The following is a 14,405-nucleotide window of genomic DNA, read 5'->3' as shown; positions in this document are numbered from 1 at the left end:
GGAAATCTGCTGCCAACACTGCCTGCTCCACGGCAGGGGGCTGGCATAGCCTACCTTTGAGGCTTGCGGTTCTCCATGAACCCTGGCACCTGTTAGGGCTGGTTCTGGAACAGGCAGGGGTTGTGAAAATGAACGATTAGAATAAACTATATTACTACTACCACTATCTATGTTCTTAATTAACTTATTCATCAGGCTAGAAAATAGGCTAGACATACAAAATGATAACATGTCCTCTAACTTCTTGAATAACTCTAACGCTTCTTTGTCAACTGTTTGTACCCCTCTCGCTGATCCTGATCAGTGGTTACTCTTCAATGCTAAGTTTTTATAGTGTTTCATATAATTCCCAAATTGATCTACTGACCAAGACATACACTCGTCATATCTCTGACTGATATTACACTGAACCTTACTAGATAAAATTCAAAGAGAAATGTCAATCATGTTTGAGGGTACTCATCCTACACTTGCAGGACGTGCAGAACAGATAAGCGCCAACAAATCCAGCAGTAGAAGGCTCAATCGTCGAAGCTGTAGACAAAACAGAAGCGGAGGCATTAGCAGGATACGTTTTATCTTCTATCTTATCCACAGCAAGTCCAAAGTACTGAGACAAAGTCAAAATTGGGAGAGAACTTCCAAAATCCACTCAATAAAGCGTAGATCCAGGCAAAAAGACGTTAATAACAGGCCAAAGTCATAATCTGACATCCAAAATTCAAAAACTCTTTAAATGGTGGTCGGGCTAAAGGACCAAAAGTTCCCCTGATGTGGGACAATCCGCACAGCACAGCGAACAAATAACAATTGGGGGTTCCAAGCCCTGGCGGCCGGTATTTGCACAGCGTTGCCAACGGTACCTCAGGTAACTAAATGACAAGATTTTACCTGCAGCATTGGTAACACTGACAATTTTATTATTATTATTATAAAGGATTAATTTATCCAGACCTCTGAGCCTAACAACGGTTCTTCTCCGGCTAAATATAAATCTTTGCCTTCAGCAAGAATGCCTTTTAATGTTGAGCTTCTAAAATATAAGTTTCATTGATGGTTCCAAATTGGACAATTAACTAATAAGTGTTGGACAGACATTGGTGTCTAGCATGAACTACATTTCATTGGATCTGGATGTGGATTTGACATCAAATGACCGTGTGAAAACGTAATATGGCCTGTACGTAGTCTTGTCAGTAACACTTCTTTAGCTCTTTCTTTTTAGATGATGGCATAAATGAATTAACTTTGCTTTTTATATTTCTCTGCTTGTAGCACTGATGTCCAATCTATCTGCCAGTCTTGATATATTAGAGGCTTAATTGAGGTTATCCAGTCTGAATATTGGGGCATGTGTCATTGTTGATGGAAGAGTGCAAGCTAATCTGGCAGCTGTATCTGCTTTTTCGTTTCCTTCAATTCCCACATGTGCTGGAATAACACTGCCAGTTAAAATACCCACTTTGTGAGTAAATTAATGGGGATGAAGTTCAGGCTGGTCATTGACCAGGGCTAATTCAGGTGTTCAGGGAGTGTATTGCAATAGAATGATTAGGCTAGGAAAACATGCTCTTTATAAATAATGGCAGTAAAACTAAAAACAAGAAGAGCATGTTTAAAGGAAATCTACTTACCACCTTCTTAATGGCAAAGAGAAACTCATCTTTCACTTCAAAGTCCTCCACATCAGTTATAATGGTCTTGACAGATGACTGATCTCTAAAATATGAGAATAGAAGTATAACAATGAATCTAAAATAATTACTGTAATCATGCAATGAAAAACTTGCTTTGCTATCATCAACAGAAATGTCAACTTAGGAATTATACTCCAAAGAGGCATTCAATAATTTTATTCCTAGAGGCATTCAAAACTTAATTTCTTTTTCCACAGTATACTTCAATGAAATGTAAATTACCCACTCCAAAATTTGCTCATCAATATATACCAAAGTGTAACAGATAAATACTGGTCACAGTAGTGCACAGGAACTATGAGCTTACCGAAACAGATCTTGGGAGGCTGTCACAGCCGCAACATCGGAGGGTTCTCGCCTTTCCACGTACAAAGTTGGGGGATTTGTGAATTCTGACCAGTAATAAGATTTCACGTAAATACCAATCATTCGCCATGTTTCTCCAAAGTCCTCACTAACCCATAACTGTAAGATCAATTAATCACTTGAGGTCAAATTTATGGGACTATGAGATAAACATGAAAAATAAAAAAGAAATACAGTGGTACCTCATTTGTCGAATGTATCTTATGTCAAACTTCCCGTTTTTCGAACAAAATTTTCGAGAAAATTTTGTATCGTTTGTCGAACTTCGAACTGACTGATTAGCCCTATCTAGTTTATACTTGTATTTGACAGCCCACTGGGTCTTACAAGTTAAACTGTAATAAATTTATTTTTTCCTTTACAATATATAGTTAATGAGAACATTATTCGACAAAATAAAAAAAAGTATAAAGCATTTAATATAAAATTTAGCTTTCAATATAACATTTAGCATAAAAGATGTATAAAATCGTATGTAACCGCAGTGACGTCACTCCCAGCTGACTTGAGACTGAACAAGGGAGCATTAATATGTTGAGGAGAGAAGGAGAAGAGAGTTAAAATATTACTGTATGTATGTAAAAGCAATAACAATTCACATAAAAAGGGAATTTCCCATTAATTTAACGTAATGATAAAATATGAAAACAATCAAATGCATTACAGAAAAAAGTCTTAGTTGAGCCAGTGTTCGGTGCGGCGAGTGAGACAGTATATTTGAACAATATTAACAAAACAGTAAATGAAAGAACAAAGCTTTTCACAATAAAATTTAGCACAAATGATTAATAAAATCATTTGTCATTGCGGTGATACACAGCTAACTTGAGGTAGAGGGAGGGAGCATTTACATTTTTTTAGGAATAATGAATGAATAAGTTGTGTGTCGTGGTATTGTTGAGGAGAGAAGTCAGTTAAATATTTACTATAATATGTACGTAAAAGCAATACCAATCCACATAAAAAATTAAATATTATTTCACAATAAATTTATAACAATGATAGAACATGAAAACATATGCAAAAAAAAAAAAAAACATTCTCGAGTCAGTGTTCGGTGCGCAGAGAGAGAGAGAGAGAGAGAGAGAGAGAGAGAGAGAGAGAGAATGGCTCTGCTTCCCATTGACTTATCAGCTAATCTGAGATGATTATTCACCCAATTCTTTCACTTACACTCGATCTGCCCAAATCACTTTTATTTTTGTTACGGTATAATACCAATCTGGTGACAATTGCTTTTTACAATATTTTTACTACTGTAAAAGTAACTAAGCTCTGTAATAAACAAACTGGTACCGCTTTCAGCTTCTGCATACCTTCAATTGCTTGTTTAAGTGGCTTCCTTGTGAAAAGTTAATTCATCTCTCTTTCCTTTTCTTGCATTCTGGACTTATTACTTATGCATTTGCAAAATCCTCATGTTTGTTTTAAAAGTCTGCTGTTTGCCAACAGTAAGTTGATGTTCTGTGGCAAAATTAATCTATTTTCTGCACTTAAGATCCAAGTGTAAACACACTGATTACTCTCTCTCTCTCTCTCTCTCTCTCTCTCTCTCTCTCTCTCTCTCTCTCTCTCTCTGACACACATACACTATCGATTCCTTTGATTATCTTTGTACCTAATATGGGAATAATATTGATTTTGTTATCAACCTTTGCATACTGCAACCAATTTGGTTTGCTCAAAGGGTTCCTGTTTCTCCTCTCTCCATCCCCCAGCCGGCCGACGCCATTTTTACCAAAAAGTTTCGTAAATCATACACAGAAAAAATAAAATTTAGAAAATTTTACTTCATATAATGTACTGCTTCATTACTTTACTCTGAATTTAACTTTTGAACACATTAATAATAGAAAAAAAATTTTAAAAGGGGACTTTTTGGGTTGTCTGGAATGAATTATCCTGATTCCCTTTATTTCTTATGGGGATATTTGTTTCATATTTCAAACAAATACTTTGAACAGCCTTCTGGAACGGATTAAGTTCGAAGTACAAGGTGCTACTGTATATATTTACAGAATTTCATCTAATTTGGTCAACAAATATTTTATTTACAAATTTGCCTAATGCTGCATTGAAAAACCTAGACATGCCTCAGATATTTTGAATGTCCCACTACCTTGCAATATGCAGTTTTATTTTTTACTTACAGCCTCAAATCATAACTTCACTTCCATGAATATGGAAATCTCACTCTCAACAGACCCATATTACACATGATTCAGAAAACTTTTACTATGTATACCCTGTCCTGCTACTTCTACTGTCTGCTTCATTCTCTATTTTTGAAGGACTTGGTACAGAGTCAATACAGATTTACAGGATTGCCTTTCCACATGCAGCGCTGAGACTTTTCTAAAATAATTCTATTCTATTATAATGATTAAGAATCATGATTAACATTTTTAAGTATTGGGTTATTAACCTTCTGAACCTATTCTCTTCTGCAGTTATTTATTCAAAGTTACTTTCAGTAAATCATTTCAATTTCACTACATTAGTAAAAATTTAATTTTCCTTTCCAGGCTAGACAGTTTTAATTTCAGTGGACCCTTACCTATTTATGGTTCTGGATTCATGGTTTTACCTATTCATGGATTTTTCTGTAGAATGTATGTAATATTACACATTATTCATGGAAAATTTGCCTATACGTACGTGGTATTTTTAGTAACCAGTCACTAATTACTAATTCCGTGACAAAATACCAAATTTGTAACTAATTTGTATTTTTCATAACTAACAAACCTGAGGTCTTAACATTAGGATTGGGATTTACTAGCGCCAAGCTGGAAACCGGTAGAAATAAAATTACACTTGTGAGATCCAGGGACTAATGGCATCTATACCAGGTCACGGGGCATGTATACCCAGAATGCCCACGGCTACCTGTGACCCATCAGTTATATTTCTAACCCAGTTTAGACTGCTAGAGGGGTGGTTCGAGGTGGGCCTTTAACTGTTAAGACCTCAGGTTTGTTAGTTATGAAAAATACAAATTAGTTACAAATTTGGTATTTATTCATACACGAAACAAACCTTCGGTCTTAACATTAGGATAGACTTACTATTGGAGGGAGGTAAGTCTCTACAACTGACTGGGAGTTTGCCACCTTATCCATTTCCGAATATATAGGGAAATTCTAAGAGAATGGACAATGAACCTAGGACCAAAGATATAAGCGGATCTATTGGTTTCCTCCCACTGGGTGTAGATACCATTCTACTGTTTACTCTTGTCCCTTGCGACTGGATCCACCTTCACCCCTCTTTTCCTTATTATCCAGAGGGGTGTGTTGCTACTGAAAAGTATATCATCAGCTAAGATAGCTTCACAGTATGGCTGACCATCTCACCTGCATCTAGTCCGTTCCAGCTCATGACGGTACTCTCCTTCATATTGCCCGTAGTTAAAGGAGTAGGAAGAAAGTAGTAAAGAAAAAAGACCAGTCATCCCATTCATTCTACTTTCATACCTTCATCTTAGACTAGACGCAAACTGACCCGCCAGGGGCACTGGATGAACTATATCACTTGTTGGGTCGCCACCACTGGACCCAAGGAAAAGGTGTCCAAGGATCTATGGGCAACATCTTTCAAATAAAATGAGGTGAAAGTTGTTTGGCGCTTCCACACGCCAGCTTTCAGAATTTTATCCACAGACATGTTCTTCTTAAATGCCAGGGAAGCACTCACACCCCTGATGTCATGAGCTCTAGCTCCCACCTGGCTATCTGACCCTCTGTCTTCTGCAGTATAAGCATCTCTGATCGTCTCCCTTAGCCAAAATGATATTGTATTCTTGGACACTTCCTTCTTGTTCCGTCCTGTACTTAAGAACAACCTCTGGCACCCCGGCCTGAGGTGCCTTGTTCTCTTTAAGTACTCCCTTAGTGCCCTGACGGGGCACAGGAGCATTTCAGCTTTGTCGTTGTCTACAAAGTCTGCCAAGGAAGGTATGGTAAAGGAGTCGAATCTGCCGTCTACTATTGTTGGATTTTGGGTCTTTGCCACGAATTCTGGGACAAACTCACACACCATTGATCTCCAACCTCTCGAGTGCTTTATGAGATATGAGAGGCCATGTTAGCTCCCCCACCCTTTTGGTTGAAGCCAGGGCCAATAAGAAGACTGTCTTCAGGGTCAGGCTCCTATCCGTGGACTGCCTTAGTGGTTCGTAGGGGGGTTTTGTCAGACTACTCAGTACCTTGGTCAGATCCCAATCTGGGGCTTTTAGCTCCTTTGGTGGGCATGACTGTTCAAAGCTCCTCATCAGCATGGCCAACTCCCATGAAGACGATATGTCCACTCCTTTCATTCGTAAGACTGAGGCTAGAGCAGCCCTGTACCCCTTCACTGCAGATACAGACATATGTTTTTTCTGTTCTGAGATATATCAGAAAGTCTGCTAACTGCTGAATAGTGGTACCGAGTGGAGACACGTTCCCTCTACGACACCAATCACAGTATGCTGACCACTTTCCTTGGTGGTATACTGTCGCAGATGATTTTCTGATATTACCTGCCATCTGAGTTGCTGCTTTCTGCGAAAACCCTCGCTCTCGGAGGAGATACTTGACAGTCTCCACCCGTGAAGCGATAGGGACTTCACCGACTGGTGGTACCTCTCCACGTGAGGCTGACACAGAAGGTTGCTCCATGGAGGTAAACTCTCTTGGACATCTACTAGGAGTTCCAGTAGGTCTGGAAACCACTCTGCTTTCGGCCATAACGGGGCTACCAGGGTCATCTTGAGGTTCTGAGACCGCATTACCCTGTTCAGAACCTGACGGATTAGACAAAATGGAGGAAATGCGTACACGTCCAGATTGTCCCAGGGGTGTTGTAGCGCATCTTCTGCTACTGCCTCTGCGTCCGGGACTACTGAACAATACACTTCCAACTTTTTGTTGTACCTGGTTGCGAATAGGTCTATGATCGGTCCTTCCCACAACATGAGCATCCTGTCCACTACCTGTTGGTGTAGGGACCACTCCGTTCCCAGAATCTGATCCCTGCGGCTCAACTTGTCGGCCACTATGTTTCTTTTTCCCGGAATATACCTGGCCTTGATGTCTACCAGGTTCTCTATAGCCCACTGGTGAAGTTGAACTGTCATCACATGTAACTGCCGAGAAACTAGGCCTCCTTGCTTGTTTATATAAGCTACTACTGTGGTGTTGTCGAACATCAATACCACTGAGTGTCCCTTTACTCTCTCCCTGAATTCTTGTAGAGCCAGGAAAGCTGCTTTCAACTCCAGCACGTTTATATGGAGTTCTCTGTCCTTGCAACTCCATTTTTCTGACACCATCAACTCCTCCATATGGGCTCCCCAGCCTTCTAGTGACGCATCCGAGAACAGCAAGAGGTCTGGGGAGGATTGTTGAAGGGGGACACCCACTGTCAGATTGTCGTCGTCCACCCACCACAGCAAGTCTTTCCTCACTTCTGCCGACAAGGGAATTTGCTCGTACGGGTGATCTACTGTTGGTGACCAAAACTCCTTCATCCTCCATTGTAGGGACCGAAGGTGTAGCCTTCCTTGTGGTACTAGCTTCTCCAGGGAGGTTAGGATTCCCAGCACCACCTGCCACTGTCTTGCTGGCTGTGTCTGCTTTCCCAGAAAGGCATTCACCACTTGTTTGCATTTCTCTACTCTTTGGTCTGTCGGGAATACTTTGGCTTGTGTTGTGTCTATCACCATTCCCAGATATTCCAAACGTTGACTTGGATCCAGCTGCGACTTCTGCTGATTCACCACAATACCTAGGCTGTGACAAAGCTGCAGGAGGGCCGCCCTGTCCCTGAGTAATTTCTCCCTGGACTTTGCTATCACCAGCCAATCGTCCAGATATCTTATTAGCCTGATCCCCTGAGCATGCGCCCACGCCGACACGAGGGTGAACACTCTTGTAAAAACTTGAGGAGACGTTGTCAATCCGAAGCACAGGACCTTGAATTCGAAAGCTTTCCCTGCAAGACTGAAGCGGAGAAATTTCCTTGAAGACTGATGGACTGGTATCTGAAAGTATGCGTCCTTTAGATCGACTGTCAGCATAAAGTCTCCGATTCTGACTGCTTGTAGAACCGTTTTCGGAGTTTCCATCTTGAAACTGGTTTTCCTTTATAAACAGATTCAGCGTTGACAGGTCTATTACTGTCCTCCACTCCCCGTTGGCTTTGGGTACCAGGAAAATCCTGCTGTAGAAGCCTTTTGTCGGACTGCATACTTGTTGCACAGCTCCTTTTTCCATCAACTTCTTCACTTCGTCCTGCAGAATAGTGGCCTTCTGAGATTTGTGGGCATAAGTGACGTGGGGTAATGGTTGATCTGTCAGGGGCGGGGTTACCTCGAACGGAATCAAATACCCGATCCTGAGAACATCCACCACCCACTGCTCTGCCCCTAGTTCCTGCCACACCTTCCAGTGATTTGCCAGGCAAACCCCCCACTGGTGTGGCCGAGTGATGGGAGGCGCCCATCCTATCTTCTTGAGCCTCTCCCTCTTCCCCTATTGCCCCTTCCTCTGTTGTTTCTATTGTGAAAAGGCCGATGAGTTATACTCTTTGGGGAAGAGGGTCTTGTGACTCTATTAGGGATGCTATGTCTCACTGTCTTCTTTCGAGACATCTGCTGTTGTCTTCCCTCCAAAGGAGTAGTTTGACTGTTAGACGTTTTCCTAACTGCCTGTTGCACCAACCTATCGATAGTGTCCATCCTTCTTCTATCTATCGCCTCTTCCAGTATGACCTCTGGCAACAGTAGTTGCAATTCCAAGATATCCCCATTCCTCATTGCTAACAGGGAATCCAAATCCACATTGCGGCTTAGTCTAGCCAATGCTGCATCTCTCCATTAGCAGGATATTTGCCCAAACATTGGCACTTACGTTGTCAGGTACGCAATCGCCTTGGACCCTGACTGTAGTAATCTAATGAACAATGGTTCATCCACTACTTTCCTTGTTGCTTCCGAGGATGCAATTTTCGCCACTGCTGTTGACCAAAGGTCTAACCAGGACGCAGCCTGAAAGACAGAAGAAGCTGTTGCTTCTAATGTAGCAGCCTCTTGGTACGTCATCGAAGGGCACTCCATTTTAACCTGATCCAAGGTTAATCCAGGCCTTAACCTTACAACATTAGGGTTCATTTGTCTAGACAGCACAAAGGGACCTTCGGTGTCGTATAATATTTCCTTTGCTTTATCATTGGAGGGGGAATAAATTTAAATGATCTATTAGATCTTAAGGAATTATCCCTCCCCTGTTCAATCTTTGCGTTTACGTGTTGCAAGACCGATTCCGCATGACTCCGAACAAGGCAATTCATACGACACCTTGGTATCCCTCTTTAGTCCAAACGCCATGTCAATTCCAGGAGGAAGCATACTGGCCGGTCTTTCTGTCTTCTCCGAAAGGCTATTGAATTGACGAATCAAATCAATAACCTCTGCATACGAGGCCAGAAACTCTTGGTTTTCTCCTTCCTCCGGCTCTAGTGTACCACTCTCCGTCACGAGGGATGTTGTCTCGCCTCTATCTTCTGACAGACGGCCCGGGAATTCCACGGCCGCCTGCCCCTACGGCCGCGGTCTCTTTGATCTTTGCTGGCCGCTGTTGGCTCGATCCCAGATAGTCAGCAGGGGAACGAGAACGTCTCACTCTTTCTCTGCTCACGGATCTAGAGCGAGAATCTCGTCTAGATCTCCAAGATGAAGGCTCCCTTAAGACAGAGGTAAGTTCGTCTCTATTAGCATTGGCATCGTTTTTCGAGCGTCGGCGAGCCCGGCCTCGGCCTTCTATCCAGACGGACACTGCCTTCCACGAACGTATCCGCCGAGGTTACCAACTCTCTATTTTTCGTACTTTTAATAGGAGCCTTATCGTCCTTCGTACGTATTTTTGAACGGCCTTACGGGCGAAACTGGGACCTGCATTCCATCCTCTGCTGCACCTTTCGCCGCCAACGTCGATTTTACCAGAGGTATCGCAGTTTTGCGATCCGAACTGGCAACTCCGCCTCGGCCGCTAGCTCGCCGGCCGTCACCTCTCTCGCTTGTTCGGACTCTTGCAAACGGCTTCGTCTGCCAACCTTGTGCTTAATAGCCACTGATTTTCCGACCTTCTTGCTGACTTGGAAATGACAGTCTTGGTCCGAAGAAGAGGAAGAATTGATTCTTCTCCTCTTGGCCCGAGGATCCGCCAGGAACTCCCGAATCCTCCTCCAACGCTTGACTGGCGCTCGCCGTGACGTTATCGGACTTAGCGATGACGCCGAACTAGAGGAAGAAGACGAAGAAGGCGAATCACACTTTTTCTTTTTGTCTCTCTTATTCATTCTCTCCTCTATATCCTGTAATTTCTGCATTACAGTTTGCATTGACGGGTCAGAAGGCGTCATTAGCGTCTGGGCGCAGCGAAAAAGGCCGAGAATCGGTCTGTGACGTCATCACGCCTGCCATCTCAGAGTGTGACGTATGTTGTGACGTCATCCCTCTCGTAGGGAGAGACTGAGAGGTTTCTGCTGGCAACCGCACGTTTGCTGACAAACTACCTCCCACGTTCTGCATCGCTGTAAATATGAGTGGGATGGTGAAGCCGCGGCATTAATTCCCATAAAATTGCAAGCCCGGGGGATGAGGAACATTCAGCGCTGCCGGACCCTGCTGGAACCGTGACGTCATATAATGCGCAAGCAGACCATCCAAGGTTGGTACGCCTGGTAGGCCTAGCGCTGACACGTACCATCTAACCTATGCGCTTGAGTAGCAGGAGCCTGGAACAAAGATGGCGGATCTCCCCCTCTACTTGCTGGGAACAAAGGAGAGTGCAATTATTCATAAAATTACCCAAGGCCCCTCCTGACGTTTCCGATACAGAACCGCTAGGAGAAACCGAAGGGGTATGAGACAATTCAAAAGCAGGTGGAGAAACATATGGAGCAGCCTGGTTTATTACCGATACAAAAGAAGCCGGTAAGGTTTGGTCATCCAAAGATGGCGTCACCCCCTTTCTTTTGTATTGGCTTTTCCCATAGAACTTCTTCCACTGTTCCACCGACCAACCGCGACAAACAGAACACGGATTAGTAACCGTACATACGTTTTCCCTGCACCTACTACACGTTGGATGAGGATCCGTCGACACCGAAGTTAGGAACCTAGAACATGGAAAGCCACTGACTCCTGGGCATTTCCTTTGTCTCCTCTTCGAAGCGGTAAACGATCCCGATGTTGAGGCAAAATTCTCCATCATACCACGTATACACTCTTACCACACACTGATCACACTTGGAGAAAGAAAAGGAATGAAAAATAAAAAATGAAATGGATAAAGAACGGGCAAACTGAAAAACCGGCTTTAAATGAGATAGACAGTAACACGTCTTATCTTAAAGGCGGTAGGAAAATAACTGATGGGTCACAGGTAGCCGTGGGCATTCTGGGTATACATGCCCCGTGACCTGGTATAGATGCCATTAGTCCCTGGATCTCACAAGTGTAATTTTATTTCTACCGGTTTCCAGCTTGGCGCTAGTAAATCCCAATCCTAATGTTAAGACCGAAGGTTTGTTTCGTGTATGAACAAATGCATTTTACATGAAAAAACTCTTAAAATACTTGGGTGTAAGCATTTTTAGAGGGTTTTTTTGGTGTTTGAACTATCAAAACAGGAATGTGTAAACATTTTCAGATGGCTTTCAAGTTCTCACGGATTAGCTATTCATGGGGAGTTGTGGTATGCATCCCGGTATTCGTCGGGGGGTTGACTGTAATGAGGTTGTTTTGTTATAATTCATAATTATAATAGCCAAGCATAAATACTAAAGGCCCAGTATTTAAATTTTTTGCTTTATAAGATGTCAATTTGCTTCTGTGTACATGCCAAGGTATTCTTAGATTTGCATGCAGTTTATTCATATCTTCTTTGCACAGCTGTAAACTTCATTATGCCGAGGTCAAACATGTTCCACTACAGGAGGGGGGTAAGGCTCAAGGTGGTGTAGCCGAATTTGAGCGGATGGATCTCTCTCTGGAATGTGCATCTATTTTTATAATCTAGGATGAGATGCAAGCCCTTAAGGACCAGGTGGGCATTCTATCCTTAGTGAACTTTCACAAGTTGTAAGTTGCTCATCCCATGGATCCCTTCCTTTATCCAGAAGGTCTAGTTAGGAGTTGGTGGACAGCCAGAAAGCTACTATTTTGATAAACTAAGATTAGGTACATGGCCTTAAGGACCAGATAGGCACTGTATCCTTGGTGGACCTTCACAAGCTGTAGGTTTCTAATTTCATGTATCCTTTCCTCTTCCCAGAAGGGCTAATCAGGAGCTTGGGTATAAAGCCAATTTGTCATCATTTCACCTCAGGCCTCCAGCAACCACAAAAATCCTCTTTCTTATGCTATTCTTTCCCCTCAGTTCCATAACCAGTCAGGCTTCCAATAAACTTCCCAGATGTTCATTTCAGATGGGACTTGGTAAATGCTAGAAAGGAGAAGTCCCTGACCCCCTTTCAGAACAGATAAAGGACTGTATGGATTATAAGAGCTCTGCAAGAGGTACTTGAAAAACATAAGAATTGTCTTCCTCACTGGATGATGCATCATCCAATAGGATCCTGTCTTGAGACATAACCTTTATACTGATAAGTACATGCTGTACCTTTCCATGATTTAGACTTCTGTAACAAACTACTATCATCTGCTTTACTGGATATGTAGGAACAACCTGATGCTTAGGGCTCTGCAAATCCATATTCATAAAAGACAGCTTTTCTTAGGGCTCTGCAAATCCATATTCATAAAAGACAGCTTCTCAATTACACCCTCACCTACCTCCAATGAGTGAGGAACTACATGAGATTGAGAGGAGTGCTTCAACCTAACTATTCTACCATGACTTTGGATTTAACCACTAAACCTTACTTTATGCTGAACAATCTCTCACACTTTTAGACAGCCCCTGCACGTTAGCTAGCAGTTCTGCTTAAAAAGAAATGGCAGCAACCATAAGTTCATCCATAGTGGAGAATTAAACAAGCTAGTTGGAAAGATCATTATTATATTCCAGATTCACACATCCATCTTTTTTTTACTTTCCTTTTTATTATACAGTTTTGAGAAGTTTCCTTCTTTTATTGTTCAATGAACATACTTCTCTAAGTAAATATTCATAGAAAAAATTTGTTTGTGACACTGTTTTAAATCAGATAAATTATTTCCAATCTCCTTAATAATAAAACTTATTTCTCAAAGACATACCTGCTAAACTGATTGTCTAAGGCTTCACATTTTAAAAAGATGCTAAAATAGGAATGCTGCTGATTGCTAATTAAAGCTGAAAACTATGGCATATTTATGGCTTCCCATCACCAAATTTGGAAACTTCCTTAAAACAAAATCTTGCTTGAATCCTCATTATTTTCAATGGACACTTAAAAGGAAATCTTGCCTGAATTTTCATTATTATTTTCAATACCAATCATTAAATAAATTACAACTTATTAACCTATATACTACAGAATATTACAGGCATTGTTAATGGGAGTATGTATACCCAGTACGTAAAGTCAAGTGTTTAAACAGCAATTGCAAGGCCTGACAGTACTGACTGAAGATACACTACACAACTCCAGACCCTTTATAGAGAACTTTTTTATGTCCACTAATTTTATCCCGCAGTAATATAAGGAACTTCCTTACTTTCTTGCTAGAACGTTTGCCTCAAAAAACACAACTACCTTTACCCATGGAGATTCTTTGTTCATTTCCTAAACAGCATTAATGCCCATAACCATCTTCTACTTATTTTTTTCCCACAGCAGAGTTCAGAATAAATGGGTGACGGATTTCTATAACTACTACGGTCACTGATAACATAGTAACTTTCAGTTAAGTCCTGTAAGGAAATGTCTCAAACAAAACACAGAATGTTATTCCTTTCTCAAAATCATAATTGTTTTTAATAGAGAAAAAATAAAAGTCAATGATATTAACAAGAAGCCCTTGGAAATCTGTTGAAGCCACGTATTTTCCATGACAGAGTTAATCAATAATGCTTTCATAGCTAAACATGATGAAACTTTACTCGTTTAAACTACAACAATCTCCCAAACTCCAATGAGATGTATTCAGGATGAACATTTTTTTTTTTTTTTTTTTTTTTTTTTTTTTTGCAACTGGTAACGGACCTATGAAAACTTCCAAAACAAACAGGTAACCTTCTATACCTTGTTGAAGTTGCAACTTATGAAGAATGAACCTTTTACTGATGTGAATTTTGATATAATAAAATTTTACCCAAATCATACTCAGTAATTCACTTCAATGGAGGAGGC

General features: G+C 41.4%; 1 protein-coding gene across 1 annotated transcript in view; it reads right to left on the bottom strand.

Moving 5' to 3' along the window:
• The window catches only part of LOC135205406 (sortilin-related receptor-like), a 292,014-nt gene that overhangs the window by 235,578 nt on the left and 42,031 nt on the right, over window positions 1-14,405 (bottom strand). The window contains 2 exon segments of the mRNA XM_064235930.1: window positions 1,635-1,719; window positions 2,005-2,162. Coding sequence (XP_064092000.1) covers window positions 1,635-1,719; window positions 2,005-2,162 — 243 coding nt within the window.

The sequence above is a fragment of the Macrobrachium nipponense genome, chromosome 11 (assembly GCF_015104395.2).
Source record: "Macrobrachium nipponense isolate FS-2020 chromosome 11, ASM1510439v2, whole genome shotgun sequence".
NCBI classification, from domain to species: domain Eukaryota; kingdom Metazoa; phylum Arthropoda; class Malacostraca; order Decapoda; family Palaemonidae; genus Macrobrachium; species Macrobrachium nipponense.
Note: the sequence above shows the minus strand (reverse complement) of the source record. Positions and strands in the feature narration are given on the sequence as shown.